Below are 23,000 nucleotides of genomic sequence, written 5' to 3'. Positions count from 1 at the left end.
ACAAAAGTCAGCAGATGTCTTGATGGTAGAATGTGTGTGTCAGGCATCTTTTGTGACCTGTCCAAAACCTTAGACACGGTTAATCATGACCTGCTTCTCCAAAAATTGGCACACTATGGTTTTCAAGGCAAATCCCTTAGCTGGATGTCATCATATTTGGCAAACAGAAAACAAAGAGTACTTATTAACATCAATGGCAAGAAATTTCTCTCTGGCTGGAAACACACTCAACTGGGTGTTCCACAAGGTTCAATATCAGGGCCACTACTTTTTCTGTATTAATGATATGCCATGCCAGGTCCAGTCTGATACTATCCTCTATGCAGATGACTCAACAGCTGTAGTCTGTTGTAAAAATGAGATAGACCTAATCGTCATATTGAACAAACACTTGGGGAAGTGGAGGCATGGGTCAAAAACAATAACTTGACATTAAATTTTACAAAATCATAAAGTGTTCATGTCACCACAAAACAATCTGCACAGTCTGTAAGTGAAATAAGGTATATGGACAAAAAAATTAGAGACTGCAGACTGTGTCAAATTCCTTGGCGTTTTAGTCAGTAAAAACCTGTTATGGAATCACCATGTGGACAACATACTGGGTCAACTGAATAGCCTTGTATCTATTATAAATATCTTGTATAGTATTAGTGATTTAGCTGTAAGAAAAACTATATATAATGCATATTTTGTTTCAGTCATTAGGTATCGTATAATATTCTGGTGGTCTGAAAAACAAATTTACTTACAGCTTTTAGACTTAAAAAAGGAATCATCTGAGCAATGGTGGGAGCAAAACCAAAGCAACATTATAAACCTTTAGTTGTAAAACTAGATCTAATGAGCATTCCAAGCATATACATGTATGAAACTCTCACTTTCACAAAAAGAAACCCACAATTTTTTGAGGGTAACTGCTTCTTGCATCAATATGATACTAGATGTAGAACGAGCTACATGTTACCCACCCACCGATTAAAATCATATGAAAAAACCCTGTACTATATGGGCATGAAATTTGTAAATAAAATATGGAAAGGTATGGATGGCCCAAATGTAAAAGGTACCAAAAGAGACCTGGAAAAATGTCTGAAAGATAAATATTACTATAGTGTAGAAGATTTCTTGACTGGCAACAGTGCACTATAATTGTAATTAAAATACCTCTTTAAAGATGTTACACCATAAGTATTATTAGTTTATTGTCTGTTTTTAGTATTATTATATATAGTGTAAAACTGAAAAGTCACTTATGTCACAATCTTTGATTCTATAAGGCATATTATGGAAATGGAAATGGGATTTGTGGTGCATTGCAAGTACTACCCACAACTCCTCCACAGATAAGGAAGCTAACTACCCAAAATGGAGGTAGACACTTGTTACAAAACATACTTCATCTGCTTTAATCCTCTCCATTGTGGTACTTGACTGACCTGCACACTGCACCCCATTTAAAATTAATCAAGTTAAAATATGCACACTATACTTACGGTTCATAAACCAGTTCATTGCTGCATTCCTTACATCTGAACTGGCAGAAATTGGAAGACTTCAGGCTGTTAATGCTTTGTGTCTAACCACAGCCACTAATAGTAACAGTAATAATAATTTTAGAAATCAAAAAAGTCTTCCAAAATAACAATGTAAGAAAGTTTTATAAAATATTCAAAACAAAGCTAACCGGTTACCAACATCAAAGTCTTTGCTTCAAAAATGAAAATGACAGTTTGGCTCTTAAAATCAGGAAAATTGCTAATTATTTTGAAAAACTATTCAGCTGTGCAGAACTGGAGAATACTTTCCAACTACAGCAAACTAATAACACCAACCGTGGCTCTAAAGAACCTGACAAAACCAAAATAACTAAACAAATTAAGACTTAAAAACAATAAAGCATCTGGAGAAGATGTTATAATTGCAGAACTACTAAAATCAGCTGGCCTGAACACTATAAAAGAGATTGCTCAGCTAATAGCACGTACCTGGCAAACTGAGAAAATACCTAAGGACTGTAAAACGGCCCTAATTCATCCAATGCATAAAAAAAGGAACTAGAACCAATGTTAATAATTACAAAGAAATCTCTCTTCTCCCGGTCACATACAAAATTCTTTCGCAACGTTTACTTGATTGAGCCCGAGAACAGTTAGAACGTAAAATTGGTGAATACCGAGCAGGCTTTAGACCAAACAAATCTTGTTCGCAACAAATTCTTAATTTAAAACTGGCACCAAAGGATTTTTAGTAACAATATTGTATGTACATTTGTGGAGTTTTAAAAAGGACTATGACTCAGTTGATTGTGAATCTCTTTTCCAAATTTTAGAGGAACAGAGGCTAGACAGTAAAACTCTAGCACGATTAAGGAAATGATAACTGACACTAGCTCTAAAGTTAAATTCATGAGAGAAATTTCTCATTTGATATCAAAGACTGGTGTTAGATAGGGAGATGGACTCTCTCCATTACTGTTTAACTGTGTTTTGGAAAAGGTAATTACAGAATGGTGAGAGCAAAAGTCATGTCAATCAATCAAGTGAGGTAGAAGTAATATTGAGTAGATTGTCTCACCTTGGAAGTTGATCTGGAAATTTTAAGAAGGGATATTACCACAGCTCAAAAACAAATTGAAATTCTTAAAGAAGTTGCAGAAAAACTAGGACTACAAATATCATTTGGAAAAAACGGCATACATGACATGCAACAAACAAGCACTGAAGTTTTTTAACACAAAAAATGAAAAGGGTTATACAATTTAAGTACTTGGGAGAATCACACAAGAAAACAGTCTGGAAAAGCTGCAAATGAAGTTCGGTGTCAAAAGATGGCAGCTGCATTCAGCTCAACACAAATTTTTATTATAAAAAATCACTTTCTAAATTTAGTAAACATAGGCACTGTAATAAAACTTAAATATCTTTGTGGAGCATAAACTTTAATTTTAAATAGAGAGAGGGCTATTGAAGAAATCCAAGAGAAAGAAAGATTGTTAGGAAAGTATTAGGCCCCAAAATTACTGATGGTGAAACTTATAGGCTGAGAAGTAATAAGGAAATAGAAGAATGCACAGACATACAAAGTGACATTAGCAAACAATGACTTAAATTTTATGGGCACAGTAAAATAATGGCACCAACTAGGTTCACAAAACAAATACAGTAAAACTTGCTAAAATCAGAATTGCCTGGGACTAAAATAGTTTTCCAAATTGGACAAGTTTCCAGATTACGCTAAACTACTGGGATACTTAAAACCTGTCAGGTATCATGCACAAAAGTACAGTAAAATTTTTAATTATGCATATACTGTATTTACGTACCTTCACTCCAGCACATTAGAGTTCATTTACTGTACACTGGAAAACAGAACACTGGACTATTATACTAATTGATAAATAACACAGCATTTCTATATTTTTACTTGAACTTTAAATTCGTTTATTGTTGTATGTACATACATGTTATTCCCATGTTTATTTGCTTTACATTTCACTTTTTTTGCCACATATGAAAAGGGGAAACGTGTTTTGATTTGCTGTTCAAAATTGTTTTTTCTAGGCAATTTTTTGCATGATACAGTAGTTCCCACAAGCTGGGAGAATTTGTGTGTGCTGCAAATTGCATAACATCGTTTATGTATGCCATGGCTTCTTCAGGCATATTAATTTTTCTAGGGGCATCATTTTGCTCCTCTTCTTCCTCCTTTGTTTCTTCTTCTTCATCATCCTCTGTGTTGCGGATTCCTATTAAATCTGTTGCTGAAGTGGAAGCAGAGTGAGTTGACAGAAAGTCATCACTTCTTATGTAATCATCTGCATTACATGAAATGTTCTGCATTTTCATTAATTCAGCAATTGCTGCTGCATTTTTTTGATCTTCAATGGCCATTGAAGTATCTTGTTCATGGCCCTCAAACCCCACTTTGTTGAAGCACTTGGTGACAGTTTCGGGTTTTATTTCCTTTACTGCCAAGCCAGTCCAACTTAGTGCATCCAGAACAGAAACTGATCGTGCAAGAGCAAATGCACTTTTGGCTTCTTCAACACTAAGAATAAGAGATTGCATCAATAATCGCCTATAATGACACTTGAAAGTGTAAATACCCCCCCCCCCTCCAGTCCATGGATTGTGTGAGGCGAGTTGAACCTGGAGGGTACGAAGCCATTTTACGTTTGATAGCGTTACTTTCTAGTGGCAGGTTGCATTGTCTAGGAAAAGGAGAACTTTGCGATTTCCTTTTTTCATTTTGGCGTTGAAAGAGTCCAGCCATTCTTCCTTAAGACCGCTCACCATCCATGCCTTTTTATTGCTTCGCCATGTGACTGGAAGCTTATTGACATCTATGTTTGTGTAACAATGTGGTTTTGCCACCTTCCAATCACCAGTGGCTTCTCCATTTCATGTAACATGTTTCCACACAGCAGTACTGTGAGTCTTTCCTTGGACATTTTTCTGGAGGTGCACTTTGCACCTTGAATTGCTAGCGATTTTAAAGGCAGCGCACAATAAAACAGTCCCATTTCGTTGTCACTGAACATGTTTTTTGAGTTGTAATTCATAATTAAGTTGGAGAGTATTGTCTTCCATTCTGTTACTACACTTTCTAGCTCATCCTTAGCTTCCCCACATACTTCATTCCACATGATGTTGTGCCTAGCTTTGAAGCTCTCCAGCCATCCTCTGGATGCCTTAAACTTCGTAATTCCAAGCCCTTTAGTGACTTTCAGAGACTCACTCCGCAATGTGGGTCCAGATAAAGGTAAGTTTTTTTGCCTGCGCACTTACAAACCATTCCCACACTATTTCGTTAATTTCTTCATTTCCGGTCTTCTTTGCCTTTCTTTTCATTTGCCCATTCCCTTTCATCCATTTGTCTCAAAACTTATCCTTATTTCTTAAAGTGTCATAAATTTGTTTTACCACATTTGAAACGCAACATAATTTTGTGCACAGAGAGAGTGTCTTTTTCACTTGCCTCAGTTACATTAATTGTTTCATTAATTGGTAATAGTATACACCATTTGTTTGACGTCATGTTATTCTCTCTCTTAAAGCGCTACTAGTCAACTGAAACTGGCAGAAAATTATGATCATGCCGGGTAAAACCGTTGTTTAACAGAACAATACCCACCTCTTTCACTGGACACATTGCAGCAGTGTGTTGATAGATGCGCAACAATGTTCCTGTATGCACCAGCATGTGTCAATAATGAGGAAAACGAGAAAGCCGACAAACAGAACGTTGACGAATGAACTGTTTTGTTTGATGTACTGTACCGACACTGAGTGTAACTCATTCGTTGTTGCACAGAGTGGTGTGATTTTAGGTTCACATCAGCAGCACTGCACTGTGCTGTACCTCTTCTTCGTTTTGCGATACTTAAGAGAGGTGTTAAAAGTAACGTCCTTTTAGAGTCGTGAATAACTAATGTACTGTAGTACAATAGTACTGTATAGGCTCTTTTCCACATTATAAATGAATTATTAAATATGTTCTAAGATTTGCTTTCCATTTCTGGTTAGACATGTTCTGCTTTATGCAAAAAATCAGCCTGTAAAAGTGCACTGAATGCGTTGGGAATGAAATACTTGTACGATGTGGCAGATTTTCGAATTCTACACGTGCCAATTTGAGCAAGTTTTACTGTAGTTGAATTGCACAGAAACTGAAGTATGGCCAAAACTGAGCCAATTAAATGGTTTGCTGTGATTTTCTAGGATCTTAAAGTAGCTAGTATAACTCAGGCCTATCTACAACTTGGAGAAGACATTTTCTTCAGATATTTAGCATTTCTTACGTATATGCCTCACTTTTATCACCAGCAATGTATGGCACAAAGCACAACATATGCGTGTAGTGGCTTGACTATGTGAGGAATGTGTAACCTCCACCATGTTAATGCTACTAATTGAGGAATAGTAATTATTGATAACTTATATCATCAGTATTAGTCTTACAGAACTGTGGTAATAGTAATGATCGTTAGAAAATAATTTAGTTTTATGACTGAAACAAAATAGAATCATTTGGTTTTCACCCCTCAGAAAATTTCGTTTTACCTCTCAGGGGGTAATTAACCACAAGTTGGGAACCACTGATTTAGTGTGAAGCGATTTGCAACAGTGATGGATAACATGTTGTAAAACATTTTAAACTACAAGACCCGATGATGAGAGCACAGCTCTCTCGAATCTGGCCATCCAATAAAATGCCTTTGAGTGGTTTCGGCTTTTGAAGTTTTCTGCAGTTATCATACATTGCAGCTCGTCCCCAGGTGGACACTGTCAGGAATATAAAACATTTGTTGTTGTTGTGGTCTTCAGTCCTGAGAGACTTGTTTGATGCAGCTCTCCATGCTACTCTATCCTGTGCGAGCTTCTTCATCTCCCAGTACCTGCTGCAACCTACATCCTTCTGAATGTGCTTGGTGTATTCATCTCTTGGTCTCCCTCTACGATTTTTACCCTCCACGCTGCCCTCCAATACTAAATTGGTGATCCCTTGATGCCTCAGAACATGTCCTACCAACCGATCCCTTCTTCTAGTCAAGTTGTGCCACAAACTTCTCTTCTCCCCAATTCTATTCAATACCTCCTCATTAGTTATGTGATCTATCCATCTAATCTTCAGCATTCTTCTGTAGCACCACATTTCGAAAGCTTCTATTCTCTTCTTGTCTAAACTATTTATCGTCCATGTTTCACTCCCATACATGGCTACACTCCATACAAATATTTTCAGAAACGACTTCCTGACACTTAAATCAATACTCGATGTTAACAAATTTCTCTTCTTCAGAAACGCTTTCCTTCCCATTGCCAGTCTACATTTTATATCCTCTCTACTTCGACCATCATCAGTTATTTTGCTCCCCAAATAGCAAAACTCCTTTACTACTTTAAGTGTCTCATTTCCTAATCTAATTTCCTCAGCATCACCCACCTTAATTCGACTACATTCCATTATCCTCGTTTTGCTTTTGTTGATGTTCATCTTATATCCTCCCTTCAAGACACTATCCATTCTTTTCAACTGCTCTTCCAAGTCCTTTGCTGTCTCTGACAGAATTACAATGTCATCGGCGAACCTCAAAGTTTTTATTCCTTCCCCATGGACTTTTAATTCCCACTCTGAATTCTTCTTTTGTTTCCTCCACTGCTTGCTCAATATACAGATTGAATAACATCGGGGAGAGGCTACAACCCTGTCTCACTCCCTTCCCAACCACTGCTTCCCTTTCATGTCCCTCGACTCTTATATAACATTTACCAATTATAAATTTATGCTATTTATTGCTTGTTTACATTTTCATAAGACAGGGAAGTAAAATAAACAAAAAGAAATGATTTACATTAATTTTTATCCTCACTACATCTTTTGCTTACAAAGCCTGTTGTCTATGCTATCACTATTTTTAATAATAACGACAGTAATAACCAATCATTCTCATCCAAGTAGCACACAGTGAAATTTAAATCTTCATTGAACCAAATATTTGGTTGTTTCTTCCAAATATGTTGCAATAGGTGAGGTTGTGGTTACAGTGGGACTGAGAACACAGCCCTTTTTTGTGACACCATAGCAAATTTCTCTTCTATACTGAGCTGAGAGTGTCAAATTGTGTCTTGCTTCCAAGGATATAGTCTGCCCTTTGCTCTCTTACGGGCTGCGTGGAACCAGTAGTTGACACACTTCTTTTGCTCTCATCATGCCTTATGGTGAGAATCAACAACATGCACGCATCACCTAAGTAGCCACTGGCACCTGTCTAGACTTCTACTGTCTCGTGCAGAAATGTATAGTATTCTTGAGTATCTGTCCTATTTTAAAGTCAGTTCATTCCAACTACAAATGGATTCCAGTAAACTACAGTGTAAACATTGTAGCTGTTCATAAAAAGTCAAAGTATACGACAAAAATTCCCATGGTTGACACTATGATGAAGTCTGTTGCCTGATCACCACTCCCTCCCCACATTCACCCTAGTTCTCAGCCAAGCTGGCATGACTGTTCTCCTTGAAACCTTTCTGTAATGCTGTACTTGAGTAACTGTGAAACATGGTCTGAAATGTCTTCTGGTGTGTGTTTCATTTGCAGTAACAGTAACTAATATGTAAATAAAAGATTGCAGTCATGATTCAGTTCTGTTCTCAAACTTTCGCTCACCCCACAATCTAGTGATGTCTGTCGGTGCTGTATTTCAATTAAGAGTACTTTGCGGATGGCAGATTGCAATGGCAGTGGGTACCCACAAAGCTAGCAACACAGTGAATGTGTGTTGCTCGAGAAGGAACTATGGTTGGCTAGTGGCTGACCCCTACCACTCGACTTGTTGAAACATCAGTCTCAAAGTAATTTTAATTGGAGTGTATTTCCACAAAAGGTCTTGCCACTGTTCTTAAGCCTCATGATAACAATTACAGTTAGTTTAATATGATTTATTTCATTGTTAAACAATTAATTCTCAATAAGTGCTCATTCTGGTTTCTCCTGAATGTCGCCATCTTGCTCTAAAGTTGATTGAAAGCTGATAATGTTTTTATGTGGTATTTTCAACTTGTACTTGGGACAAAGGGTAAAGATGCAACTAAATTGCGGAGAAATAAACACTGTGGAAATACGAAGAGGAGTCAGGCAAGGATGTTGTCTGTCACTGAGTCTCTTCAAACTGTATGGAGAATGGTTGGTGAGAGAAGCTTTGAAAGGATGTGGAAACTTCAGGATAGGACGACGACTCATCAGCACCATCAAGTATGCAGGTGACCTAACAGTGGTCACCAAAAATCAAAGACAGCTGTAACACATGATGGTTGGTGGGAACTGAAACAAAATATGGCATGGAATTCAACATTGAGAAATCGATGGTTATGTGGATATCAAAACAGGAGGAACCTTCGAGGAAGATAACTGCTGAACTGGAGAATGTGATACAGTGCAAGTACTTGGAAAGCTTGCTGACAAAGAATGCCCACTACACAAATGAAATTTGAGCAAGAATTGCTATGGCCAAGTCCCCATGAAACAAGGATAGGACTCTGCTGACCGGCAACTTGGGCTTGGAATTAAGGAAGAAACTGGTGGAACATTGGCCTGTACAGAGCAGAGACATGTACCATGAGAAGAATGAAGAAAAAATAACCTGGAAAGTTTAGAAATGTGATGCCGGGGAAGAATAGAGAAGATCAAGTGAACAGATCTGGTGACACATTACTATGTACTGAGAAGAGGAGGAGAGAAGAAAATTATTCTGAATACAGTTCTTTAGAGCAGTGGTTCACAGCCTGGGGTAAATTATCCCCTTACGGGTAAAATGTAATTTTCTGAATGATGAAAACAAAGGAGTTTTATGGTAATGGACTTTCAAAAATAATTTAATCTCTGTTTCATGCAAGGCTATAATACTGATTACATAAGTTATCAACAATTACATTTTCTTCAAATACTAGCATTAATGTGTGACGCAATATGATGGAGGTTACAACTTGTGAAATGAATGTATCATCATCATCATCATCTTCTTCTTCTTCTTCTTCTTCTTCTTCTTCCTCTTCCTCACATTGCCCTACCACTACACATGCATTCTGTACATAGTACCATGCACCTGTGACGGCGACCTGTACTTCACTTTTGCTTAAATATCTCATGAAAATACCTGTTGCAGGATTGTAGGTAGTTGCCAGGATAAACTGGGAATTGCTTCATTATTCCCTTCGTAATGACTAGTACCTGTTGCAGGGCTTATACTGTATTATTATTATTATTATTATTATTATTATTGTTATTATTATTATTTAGTGACAGTGGTCTGACATGAAGTACTGGCAGCCTGAAGTCTTTAAATTTCTGCCAGTTTAGAAGTAACGAGGCCAGCAATCAAGTGACAAACAAACAGGGGCCTAAGTTTAGTGCACATATTTTGATTCGGTTGATTTCAAATGGAGTTGACTGAGCAATTGTCACTAGTGAGAATAGTAGTACAGAGGAAGCATGTTTTGTATCGAGTGTCCAGCCCTTGACAATTAGCTTTCTTTTCTGAGGAGGAGTTGCAGGTAGCACTCGTGTTGTGCTTGACAAATGCATCATCATTCTATTAAAAAATGTTGTTGGAAATGTACAGTATCAATAGTCTCATTGACTCAATAGTTCATGGTTTAATAAAACCACAGGTGTTTCGCAAAAACTAAACATTGCTTATCTTTCGTGATTTTAAAATGAGTGATCAACGAAAGTTTTTTTTCACTCTAAAATTTATGTAGGTGCTAATGTTGGTGACAGTGTGGATGGGAATAAATAGCTAATATCATATTGCACTCCGGGGTAATGCTGTTGTCACAAAGGCTAGCAACCACTGCTGTAGAGGAAAGTCATCTGGATCAGATGCATACTTAGGCATGATGGGCTCACACACAATGTCATCAAAAGGAAGATCAGAACAACTACAGTCCAAGGAAGAAGGTTTGAACATCTGGATGACATTAAATATGGAAGTATACTGCAGACTGAAGGCGCAAGCTGTAGACAGAAAACATTATTGTCAGAAATTCATACAAAGACACGCACCTGCCACTTGGCAGAATACTACATAATAATTCTAATATGTGAACAACATCCGAATTTCTCATGTGCAAACCATTTGGTAAATTGTTAAACTCTTGCACAACCAAACTAAATATTGACTTGGGTTCAGAATCAATTAATGTTTTTTTTAACGACTACATTCTTGACTTTGAATGTAAGCTGTACTTAAAAAGCAGCACAAAAGTTTGCATTCCGTATCCATAAATATATAAGAACTGCAAACATGTTCAAATAGAACAGTAGTTTGTAATATGGCAGAATGTAATGCTATTTCCTCCTGTCTTTCACAGAATTGTCAGATTTTAAGCAGCACGATAGAGTATTGTAGTGACTAGTCCATAGGCTCCCTTGCAGTATGCCATGCATCTCAAATGTCACATGATTGTTCAGGCAAGGTTGATACCGTATGGAGTGCTTTGGTATATCGGAAAATCTTGAGCCTGTTTGAACGGAGTATTGCATGCCCAGGCCCACTCTTCCGAATTCTTCAGAATAAATCTGCACATGACCTGACCAGCCAAAGCTTCATATTTAAATGAAAGACAACTCCTGAATTAATGTATTAAACAATAGATAAATGTTGACTTAAGCAGCAGTAGTTTTATCTATGAGTATAAGATGACTGTATTTTACCAATGACGAATTTGGGAAGAAGCATCATCTTATAATCGAGTAAATATCATACTTAAAATAGGTAAATTATGCTAAATTTTGAGTAATGATTTCCACTTCATAGTAAAATAGGAAATACGTTAGTTAACATATTTACCCACTCGTACTTTCCTGCTTCTGAAAAATGTGGCAAAGGAGACTATTTCATTAGCAGATGCTACTCTGCAGACCCTGTTTCATTCAATTGTGGCACAAGGAAAAAGTGATTGGTTTATCTAATAGAGAATAGAGAAATGGCTTGTATGAACAGTCTAGTTTGTTCATATTCTTTTCTAATTGTAATAACATGATGAGGATTTTATGTATGATAATATATTTTTATTTTATGTAATGGATGTTTGTGTTGCAGACTGGATACAGCTATGGTTTTGGTTTTGTGAATTACCAAAAACCTGAGGATGCTATTCGTGCCATCGCAACACTAAATGGATTCCAGGTGCAGAATAAAAGATTGAAAGTTTCTTTTGCACGACCATCTGGTTATGATATTAAAGATACGAATCTCTATGTAACAAACTTGCCACGGTAAGCTTTTATTTTAATTTTCTTTATTGTCTTTCTTTCTGGCATGCGGGAAAATCTTTACTACTACTTTCTATAAATACTTTAATAATTCCTGACTTCACTTTAATGTACATTTGTTTGAATTGAAAATACAGAGCTGTCTCCAGTGGCATCACTAGGATGCCCAACAGAAACTGAAAAACCATGGTATCATAGTCCAAGTTCACAAAATAGGTCGACATTTGCAAGTGTGAATTAATAGTAGCTTATGCCTTGGTTTACAATTTGATTAGACCATTTATGGGATTTGGGGCAATGTAATAGTGTATCCTAACTGGCACGATCTAGTATCTGTTTCTTTTGTTGGTACAAAAGTTTTGTAGAGGCAACAATCACAGTAGCCTAGACTACACTTCATTGTGTTAAAGTTTGCACATGTATGCAAGAATACCTAAGTACCATCTGGTCCATAAATTTTTGTACCTGTAAATGTAATGGAAAAGAAAATTGAATAGAGCTGATAAGGTGTCACAGAATCTAAAATGCTGTAAAGACTTTTTTATATTAAGATGTTTAATCACCTTTGTGGCTCCACAAATATTTACTAATGCTTCTTGTACTGAGCCGTACAGTGCTGCAGAAAATATATCTTAGGTGATATATTGAAATGAAATGTGTTGTGAATTGATTTTCTAAGTAGTTTCATGAATTGCTTTCAGAAAGTGTTTGAAATTTTTACCCCGAAACTGATTATATGTGCTGCCAATCATCATCTGATTCATCCCAGGATTTGATCTTTATGCTCAATCTATTCTGAAACTTTGTTAAAACATTTTTCAAATGTTATACCATGAAGTGCTCAAACCAGACCTGATATAGTGTCCTCTTATGAAGTGCTTGTAATGACATCTCTTGTTTGAAAGGAAACTGTATTTGGTCCTTCATCTATGTGAACATAGTGTTTGATGGAAGACTGCTGCAAAGGAAAATGTACTGGTATTAGTGTAAATTGATGTAAATGATATTTCAGTAAAGTGTGACAGCAAGAAGCCATTGTCACAGATTTTCATGAAATAGATCCATTCAGATTGTGATGCAAAGTAGCTGTTTGGTTTGTAAACTGTTACGACATTTTTTTGATGAGTTATAGTGTCAAGATGACTTCTCATGTTCATCTGCAACATTTTACATTTTCTGTTATTAAATTTATAATGAGCTTTTTTTGGAAATGCATATTGCCACAGGAAGATCTAAATCTGTGCTTGAATGGAATGAACAGAATAGAGTGGGAAGAAACCATAACAACTGGTACAATGGGACTAATCCTCTGCCATCTACCTCTGGTGGTTTGCAGAGTATAGATATTCATAACGGTGAAAAAGACTGCAAATACAAATTCAGTATGCCAAGTCACTATTTATTCACAAGGTGGAGGTTAATGTTCATGCATCTAATGCTTTCTGTTAAGGAACATGTACAGAAAGCCATAGAATGTGAACATCTGAAATTTATCACGCACTGATTGAATGGAACACTCTTATTGTAAGCAGAGGTCGTAAGGTAGCCAGGGTACTACAAACCACCAAAATTGCTTAGTACTCCGTTATGATAGAAATCCATCACAGAGAAAGGGCATAGTTTTACATGCTAGGACCATCTGGAATGGAAAATAGAGTTGAGAAAACTATTCGACTGACTGAAGTTAAGAGAGAAAATGTAAAAGAGTAAATGGATTGTATGAAAATACAACTGTTCTGACAGTCATTGCACCAGAGTCAAAATTTTGTTGTCACGTTCTATACAGATGAAATTGTTTGATTTAATGACTTATGAGACAGGAGTGTTGGCAAGTACTAACTTTCAGGAAGAGAAATGTTTCGTATTGCCGATACATAAAAGTGATGCTCCTGTCCTCACTTTTGGAACCATTACTTCCTTCTTTCTCTTGTAGAGGTTCCGCACCTACATAACAGTCTCATTTCTCATCTTTCCCATTTTCATTACACCTATCCAACTTCTCAAAAGCTTCATTTCAATTGATCACACTTTTTTTTGTCCCTGCTTTATTTTAGGGCTCAGATTTCTGCAGCACACAACAGAACTGGTATATAATATGCTTGGCATATCATGTTCTTACTTTTCTGAGGAACTATGCTTGTCGCATCCATGTTAAGATCGGCAGCTGTCAAAATTTCTTTTTATTGTCTTTTTTTAGTTTTTGTGATTGCCTATTGAGGTTTAGGTAAAAATCTTTTTAATTCCCTTCCTTGAGTCCTATATAAGGACATAATTGTAATAGAGTCTGTTTATAATTCCACACAATAAATTTCAAATACAGATTTGTTGTTTAGCAAATGAAATTTATTTGCAACTTTCTAGTTCGGTGAGGCTTTTCATGAGAAGCAGGTAAATCCATGGATTTTGTTGCATCTACAAAAGCAATAGGCAACAAGGAAATTTCTTAGTTTATTTAAAGTTACCATGCAGTATTTCATATGCCAGTGTTCATTTATGCAGATCACTTTAAAATTTCTTATGTCTGAAAAGTAATTTGAGATGGATAGTGACTGCACTTGTTATGTATGAACACAAGGAGACTTGGCTTAAGAAGCGATGTTGGCTATGGTTTATTGCTGGGGTAGTCAACCTTTTTTACCTACTTGCCCACTTCTGTATCTCTGTTTGTAGTAAAGTTTTCTAACTGCCCATCAGTTCCACTGTAATGGTGATTTATAAAGTGAGGAAGTAACTGTACTATATAAAATTTATAAAGCAGATTTACAGCAAGTTAAAGCATATAATAATAATTACTTACCAAATACTTTGTCAAAATTTTATGAAAACCAGATGTAAATGTTTTTCAAATCCCTCTTGTCTGTTGCCCACCATGCAAGCTGGAATGCCCACCAGTGGGTGGTAGGGACCAGGTCAACTATCACTTGGTTATAGGCTTCAGGCCACTTTTCTGAGCCACAATGATATTGGAGTGCCTTTCGGTGCTTTTAGGAATCCCAGTGTTGTTGTGTCTTCCGATGCACCACATCTGACCAGTTCATGGTTTATCCTCACTTAAGGGTGAGTGCCAGAGTGACATGTTCATGTATCTCTGGAACCGGCTACACAGCTGCCCCGTTATGCCTTCACAACTGGTATGAGGTGCTGCCCTGCATTGATAACATAGCTGAGCCAGCAGAGGATTACTTTATGTTGAGCAAGTTGCCAGTTTTCCAGCCATGTCGAGACAGGCACGGGCAGTGTGTGTTGATTATCAGGAGTTCCAGTGTTAAATGGGTAATGAAGCTCCTCAGGGAAAAAGCAGGCAAGTTGGCAAAAGAAGCCAGTGTGCACCCTTTATGTTTACAGGACGTCTCAAGTGAGATGTGAAGATGTCTGTTGAACACACAGGATGTTACCAGCTGCAAATCATAGCTCATACCTGCATGAATGATGCTTCCTGCTAGAGTTCTGAGGCTATCCTTTGTTCCTTCAAGTGGTTGGCTGGACTAGCATTGTATATGGGGTGCAAACAAGGTTCATAGTTTGCAGCATCATACCAGAGTTGATTCTCTGATTTTGTGCTGAGTGGGGGGGTCTCAACCAGCGGCTCAGGCAGTTTTGTGATAATTCATGTGTGAATTTCTTGACACCTGTTATCAACCAGAGAGTTATGGAGCATCCCCCCCCGCCCCACACACACACACACACACACACACACACACACACACACACATACACACAAATAGGTCTGTTGAGCACAGCACAATGTCAGCAGATAGCTGAGTATGTGGGCTGTTTTTAATTTTTTTTATTTATTTTATTTTTTTATGTTAAGAGGAAGCTCTCCTTAGGATCACCGATGATGAATTGCTTGATAGATCATCCACATTACTCTCAGACAATGTTTGTCATTGCAAATCATAAAGAGAAAATACTAGTGTGATATTAGTACTGCTTATTATAGGTAATATGACCTGCTTAGTAACAATGTTATGATGGTAGCAAAATCCTGAGTTGAGATTGGAATATGTATTGCAAGAATAGGATAAGTACCAATGAATTTGTATTGCAAGAATAGGTTAAATGCCCATGGTCACAGCCCATTTATTGCCGTGAAAGGTTTGATGGTGTTTAGTGACATTATTACAGATTCCAAATGTAGACTAATAACAAAACTGCTATGTCTGTCTATCTGTTTGAACACACGAACACACTATCTCAAAAAATGGGATTTCACAGGTAACTTAAGTATAGCTTGGCCCACGACTTTATTTCATGAAAATCAGAACATGAATTAAAAAGTATCATCGTTTACAGTCTTTATCTAAAAAATCTGCTCACAGTGCAGTACACCAAAGAACCTATAGGTGGTGCTGTTAGTTTTTTCAACTCAGTGACAGATGTATTTTCAGAAGTTTATGCAGTCTTGTCTTTACGACTGTGAAACTAAGTGCGAATTCGCTTGGCTGCGATACACGGAGTCACTGGTCTTGCTTTGTGTATTAAAAATGACATTGGTTTATTCCTTTTGATGTGTTTCATTTACATTCTTTGCTAGGGTTAACAAATTTGTTAAGTTTTCTTTGTGGTTTGTGGGCCTACTCATAACATTTTGATTTGGTTCTGTGTATAAGTAAATATGCCTAGAAAACAGTAGAGTCATTCTGAATGCAACAGAACAGCTAAAACACTATGAATATATGGTCTCGAGAATCCAGTGACATGCGGAAAGACTTGCTCTGGCTTGAGAACATCAGGCTTTAACTTGCTCTTTGGTATATCTTTCCAAGAGTGAGATATGATGTAACTCTGATTGAGAGCATCATGCATCATCTCACTTCTCAGAGTTCTTCACTCACTGAGGCTAATACTGGGAGGTTATAATTAAAGTGCTACTACGCACAGAGGTCCAGTGTGGGCTACACTTATTATATGGCAGTGAAACTTGGTAGACATTCTAATGCATTAATAAGGAACTGATTTACACTGGAAAAAAATTAGTTCAAATATTTGGCCACCAGATGCAAATCTGGCTCTGTGAATGCGGGAGAGGCATATATAAATGTTTCTGTAGGTGATGGATTAGGAAGGAGACCTGAGCAGAAAAGGTCAAACAAGTGAGAAAGGCATAATGTTGATTTTATTTTTAAATGCCACTTACACACTTCATTCAGTATGAACATTAGAGATGTCAGTGAGATGCTGTATAGTGCCAAATTTGCACCTGATGGCCAAAATTGAAAGTAATTTTTTTCCAATGGAAATAGATTCTATATTAATGCATTAGGATGTCTACCAAGTTTCACTGCCATATGATAATTACAGCTCACACTGTACCTCCATGAATAGCTGCACTTTATTTATAAGCAGCCAGTAGGTACTCCTCTCCAACGTAACATTACGGAAGCAGAAATTTTGATGGGTAGTGGCACAAGCAAGAGAGTTTTTATCGTGACCATAAACAAAGCACAAGGCCAGAAACGTTGTGTTGTGGACATGGACCTTAGTGTTAGTTGGTTGCCAGTTCTACGTGGCTCTCTCTCTTGTCGGTGAAGCAAACAAACTGTTCGTTTGTGTCCGCTCTCATAATTCTTCAAAAATAGCATACAAAGAAGCTTTATAAGTCAAAGATAAATTCCACGAATGCAAAGTAAATAAATACTTGGACACTATCAGCTACTGTGAAATAATTTAGATAAAGTTAAGCATGAAAGGAGGTACAAACATGGTAATTAGATGCATTTATAGGCCGCCTATATCGGGAGCCTTAGTAGCAGAGCGCATCAGGGAAAACCTGCAGAATGTTGCGAGTAAGTTTCCTGTTAACGTTTTTGTGATAAGGCAAGACTTCAATTTGCCATCTATTGTATCGGAGAGTCATAAGATTAAACCTGGTGTCAGAGACAGGGATTTGTGTGAGATTATTCTGAATGTATTGTATGCAAATTACTTCAAGCAGTTAGAGAAATGCTTCATAAGAGCAGTGTTTTAGACCTCGTAACAACAAACAGACCCCAGTGTTTTGAATCGGTTAACATGTAGTAGGGCATCAGTGCTTACAAGGCTGCAATAGCCTCAATGAGGATGGGTCTTACAAAGCATGTTGAGAAAGGTAATATTTTTACTTAACAAGAGTGACAGGGTACAAATGGCAGAGTACATGAATACCTGTTGTAAACATCAAGTAATCAGGTCAGATGATGAAGCTGTGATGCACAAATGGATAAGATTCAAAATTGTTGTTCAGTATGCTTTATACCAGTATGTGCTTAGCTGTTTTATATCACTATGTGCTGAGCAAGGTTTTAAGGGCATGGAAAATGCATGTTAGAAAGTTGCTGCAAAATCAAGGAGAGCTTCATCACAGACTTAAGCAAAGTCAAAGTTTAGTTTACAAATAAAAGCTGAATGAACCAAAAATAACTACATAGAGAGCAATGCAAGAAGCATTCAGTGAATTTGAGAGTGAAATTTTGCCAAATAACTTGTGTTATATAAAGTCAGTAAGTGGATTGAAAACATTCATTCAGCAATTCAGTGACCATACTGGCACCAAAACGGAAGGTGATGGAGAGAGAGCTGAAATATTGAAGTCATTCTTCCAGAACTGTTTCGCCGTGGAGATCGCCATACAGTTCCTTCTTTCCAACCTCTCAAGAGTGCCAAAATGGAAAAATATCAACTAAAAGAGCTCGATCGTGGTGGGCCATCTGGACTTGTTATGTGTGAGATTGTACAGCAGTAATGCAACAGAATTTGCTCCACTTCTAGCAGTAGTATATTATAGGTTACTGGAGCAGCGATGGGTCCTAGCAACTGAAAAAAAGTTCAAGCCCTTTCCATTTTCAAGAAGGGTATAGTACAGTTGTACATAATTCATTCTATTGTTGAGTTATGGTATATGCTGTATTCCCACGTATTATGATGTTTTCAGAGGACAAAAAATCTTTATAATAGTCAGCATGACTTCCGCAAACAGAGGGTTTGCGAAACTCTGCTCCCTTTGTTCCGCTGCAATATCCAGAATATTGTAGACATTGGCACTCAGGTTGATGCCATGTTTCTTTATATAAAGAAGGAATTTTGTACAGTTGCATGCTGCCGTTTAGTGAACAAAATGTGAGCTTACAGAGTATCAGACCAGAGTTGTGACTGGATTGAGGGCTTCCTTGATTCAGGACTTTCTTGCTATTAGAGCTCATCACCCTTAGTCAAACTAAGGTGATAGATGTAAAAGCAATTTTTGGAGTACACAAAGAAGTGGATAGCTTTATTACTGTCTACAGTATAGTTAAATGATCTTGTGGATAACATTGAAAGTTCCTTGAGCTATTTGCTGATGATGTGGTTGTGTATAAGACGGTAGCAATGCCAGAAGATGCCTATTGCAGAAAGACCTGCAGAAGACTGAAGAGTCATACTGGCATGGCAGTTGACTCTGAATATAAATAAATATATTATGTATAAATATCCAAAGAAATCCATGACAGTTTGATTATTCTATTGGCAATAAACCATCCTAAACATTACCTACTGTAAAATTTCTAGGAGTAACCAATTGCAGTGATGTAAAGTGGAATGACCATATAAAACAAACTGTAGGGAAAAAAACAGATGCCAGGCTTAGATTCAAGAGCATAATTTGAAGGAAATGTTGTTGAGACACAAAACACTTGTTCAGCCGATTCACAAGTATTGATCATCAGTCCGTGACCTTGGATTGATAGAAGAGATAACAAAGATTCAGTGAAGAGCAACTCATTTTGTCATTAGATCATTAAGTTGGTGTAGAAAGAAATGCTGGACAAACTCCAGTGGCAGACACTAGAAGAGATGTGTTGTGCAGCAAGGAGAGGTTTACTGTATTCTGAGAGAGTGCATTCAGGGAAAAGTCAGGCATACACTTTGTGAAATGACCATAGTGAGAAAATCAGAGAAATTTGAACTAATATGGAAGTTTACCAACAATCATTTTTCCAGCACACCACTCACAAATGGAAAAGGGAAGGGTGGAAAAGATAGTAGTATCCAAAGTACCCTCTGCAGTACACCTAAGGTATCTTGCAGAGTATAGATATAGATGAAGTTTGTCCTCTTTCTTTCTTTTTTTTAAGTTCGTCAATTTTCCTTTATCTTTTCAGTTACGGTCACCCCATTTTCATTTAGATGCATTTAAGGTCATTCATGTTTGTGGTTTCCTGGACACTATTTTTCATGTAACATTTTGGTCTTTTTTCCCCCACCCAGATTTTGTTATCCCCTTTACTATATATTAGTTCCCCCAATAATTGTAATTTTACTAATATTAGCAAATATTTTGCTAAAGATCAGAACTTGTTTAAGTACAGCCCATTTTTGGCAAAACTCTTTTCACTTAGTTACTTATTTGGAATTGTGAACATTGCTCCTACCTTGTTACAGTGCTCACTTATTTTGCTGTTTATTCTAGCTGTGTATTTGTCACTCTTCTACCTATGTATTTATAACTTGCAGATGTTTTGTACATGACACCATTGACTATAACCTGGATGCAGAGCGAAGTTTGTACCAACTTGGATGAATGCTCTTTTGAAATTTTTTTCATATTTATCTACTGAAAGTTTTAAAATTAGTGTGCTGTTAAAATTTTTGTTCAACTGAAGTGACTTGATTACTGGACAGACACTAACTTTTGAATTGTGAGCTATGATGTTTTTCAGCAAGGAATGACTAATAATAATAGTAATAATGAGAAACTTAAGTTTTCTGTTCTCATTTCCACTGCTGCCTCAGTACGTAAATGAGGGGTACTACATCTATCTTGGAAGTCTGTCCTTGTATTCCAGATACCATGCTCTGTTTTCAGTGTCAGCTTTCGTTTATTTGATATTTTCTTATAATGAGAAGACATTCACAAACTTAATGTAACAATTGGTATTCTCACCAAAGTGTATGACGTTTTGAATGTCTGGTAAGGAGAAGGTTCTTCAGAAGCTGAATATTTCAAAATGAATATTATGCTTAGAGAAAAGGAAGGTTTTAAGGTACTGCAGCCTCAGTATTTGCAGCTTCCTTTACTACTGCCTGTTTTCTTCAGTTGTGATACACGAATGCACACCATTATCTGTAAATGTCAGGAATTAAGAGGGAGGTGGGGGGGGGGGGGGGGGTTGGGGTGGTCAGAGGGGTAGCCATAGCCAAAATGGTTGACAATAAATTATTTGTATCTTCTATGGCATTTAGCTCTGTCATGAAGTTGGAACTATATTGGGATGAAGCTAAGACAGGGTGTATACGACCCGGGAGATCTGGGAAAAACCCGGGAATTTTTTCATCCGGGAGAAAACCGGGAAACACCCGGGAATTTTTTAGAATTCTGGGATCTTTTTGTTTTGTTTTAGTTTTCAGGTAATTTTTTTTAAATGTTGACTGGTAAGAAATAATACTCTAACAAAGGATATAACTACATCCCGCTACTGCAGAATAATACTGCAGCAATAAAACATGAATGAGGGAAAAAAATAAAATAAAACTTAAGTTGCAAAGGAAATGTGCCATGTACACAACATAACACAGTACTCCTACAAGCGTCTGCCAGTAGAAAAATGTGTCAAAGGCTTTAGGAAGACTATGCAAAGCTTCATAACAACGAATTGCCTCCGATGAGCATGACGTCAAAACTGTTTACATTAGATTCGTGTGAGCAGTTGCGAGCGAGCCCAAGCGCATGCATGCACTTCTGGCTACAAAAGTATGGCTGTTAGCTGTATAAGCAAGCAGCAAGATGCTTCCCGGAAAAATTATACTGGCGCGCGCGAGCTGCCACATTCACTGGGAGCAAACCGGAGTGTCTGCCTCGGGAGGCAATTTCAGTCAAGCGTTAATCGCCACGCAGAACAATGAAGTTATTTTTGTCGGTTTTGCTAAAGAAATATGGCTTTATTAATCTTTTCCACTGAGGCAGTCAATTTATTTGAAACCAAGTGTTTAATTCCACACTATTGGCTAGTTTCAACTGTTTGCTGTATTTCAAAAGAGCATGGTTCAGATGGCTCTGAGTGCTATGGGACTTAACTTCTGAGGTCATCAGTCCCCTAGAACTTAGAACTACTTAAACCTAACTAACCTAAGGACATCACACACATCCATGCCCAAGGCAGGATCCGAACCTGCGACTGTAGCAGTCGCGCGGTTCCATACTGTAGCGCCTAGAACTGCTCGGCCACCACGGTCGGCTCAAAAGAGCATGTTTTCAACTTATAGCATGTATGGTATTATGCCATAATAAAAAAACCAAAAATGAGACAATACAGTACTGGTACTCCAAGAAAATTTACAACCGAATCTAGACTTACAAATGTGCACTTTAAGCTGAATTATGCGTTTTAGTATGTACGGAGGGGGGGGGGCGGGGGGCGGAGACTTTGTGCCCATATGTTGAAATTACTGTAATCTAGTCTGGTATTTTATATCTTAAAATTTTGAAAAAAATATTTATTATTTTTAATGATTGCTTATATCAGATCCTGTAACTGTTTTAAATATTCCAGTAAAACTTTACTCAAAAGTTGAAGCCTTAGTAGTGAATGCAACTTTTTGCAATAAATATTGTGTTCGTATTTTCAGGTTCAGGACTCTTCTTACACATATGTGTAACTTTAAAAGGTGTGTTGTGAATAAAAATCAACAAAAATTAAAGGAATTTGTGTTTTTTAAATTTTTGGTGGTGGCCGTAAAGTACCCCTCCACTAGATGTAAACATTAAGGAAAATGAGTTGGTATAGCTAAGAATGTGCTAAAGGTTATTTCCAGGTTATACAAAGAAAGCATTTCAAGTAGGCCTAATGAAGCCATCTACTTTATAGAATCATTGGACTCAGCAATAAAATTGACCACTCCTAATGTCTGTATATTTACAGTCCATGATAAGTACTGTTGCTGGAAGCACCTGTATCTGCAAATGTAATTGCCAGAATACTCTAGTTGACAAAAATTCAGATCGGAGGATTGCTGAGTGGCTAACGACCAGGGAACTGCAGACTGATAATCCTTTGAGCCACAATGGTTTCTGCTGCAAACCAACATTTTATTCATTTTGACTGGCTGCTGAGGCTGAGCGGTTCTAGGCGCTTCAGTTTGGAACCACGCTGCTGCTATGGTCGCAGGTTCGAATCCTGCCTCGGGCGTGGATGTATGTGATGTCCTTAGGTTAATTAGGTTTAAGTAGTTCTAAGTCTAGGGGACTGATGACCTCAAATGTTAAG

The 23,000-nt window shown here is 37.3% G+C and overlaps 1 protein-coding gene across 5 annotated transcripts in view; it reads left to right on the top strand.

Moving 5' to 3' along the window:
- LOC126419025 (protein sex-lethal-like) overlaps positions 1 to 23,000 on the top strand; it is a 113,668-nt gene that overhangs the window by 22,696 nt on the left and 67,972 nt on the right. For all 5 annotated transcript variants that reach the window (XM_050086083.1, XM_050086086.1, XM_050086082.1 and 2 more), the window contains exon 3: positions 11,606 to 11,781. In XM_050086083.1, the coding sequence (XP_049942040.1) occupies positions 11,606 to 11,781 (176 nt within the window). The remainder of the gene's footprint in view (positions 1 to 11,605; positions 11,782 to 23,000) is intronic.

Source organism: Schistocerca serialis, chromosome 9 (genome assembly GCF_023864345.2).
Source record: "Schistocerca serialis cubense isolate TAMUIC-IGC-003099 chromosome 9, iqSchSeri2.2, whole genome shotgun sequence".
Classification (NCBI taxonomy): Eukaryota; Metazoa; Arthropoda; class Insecta; order Orthoptera; family Acrididae; genus Schistocerca; species Schistocerca serialis.
The sequence above is the reverse complement of the archived record's forward strand: the minus strand, read 5'-3'. Positions and strand labels throughout refer to the sequence as shown.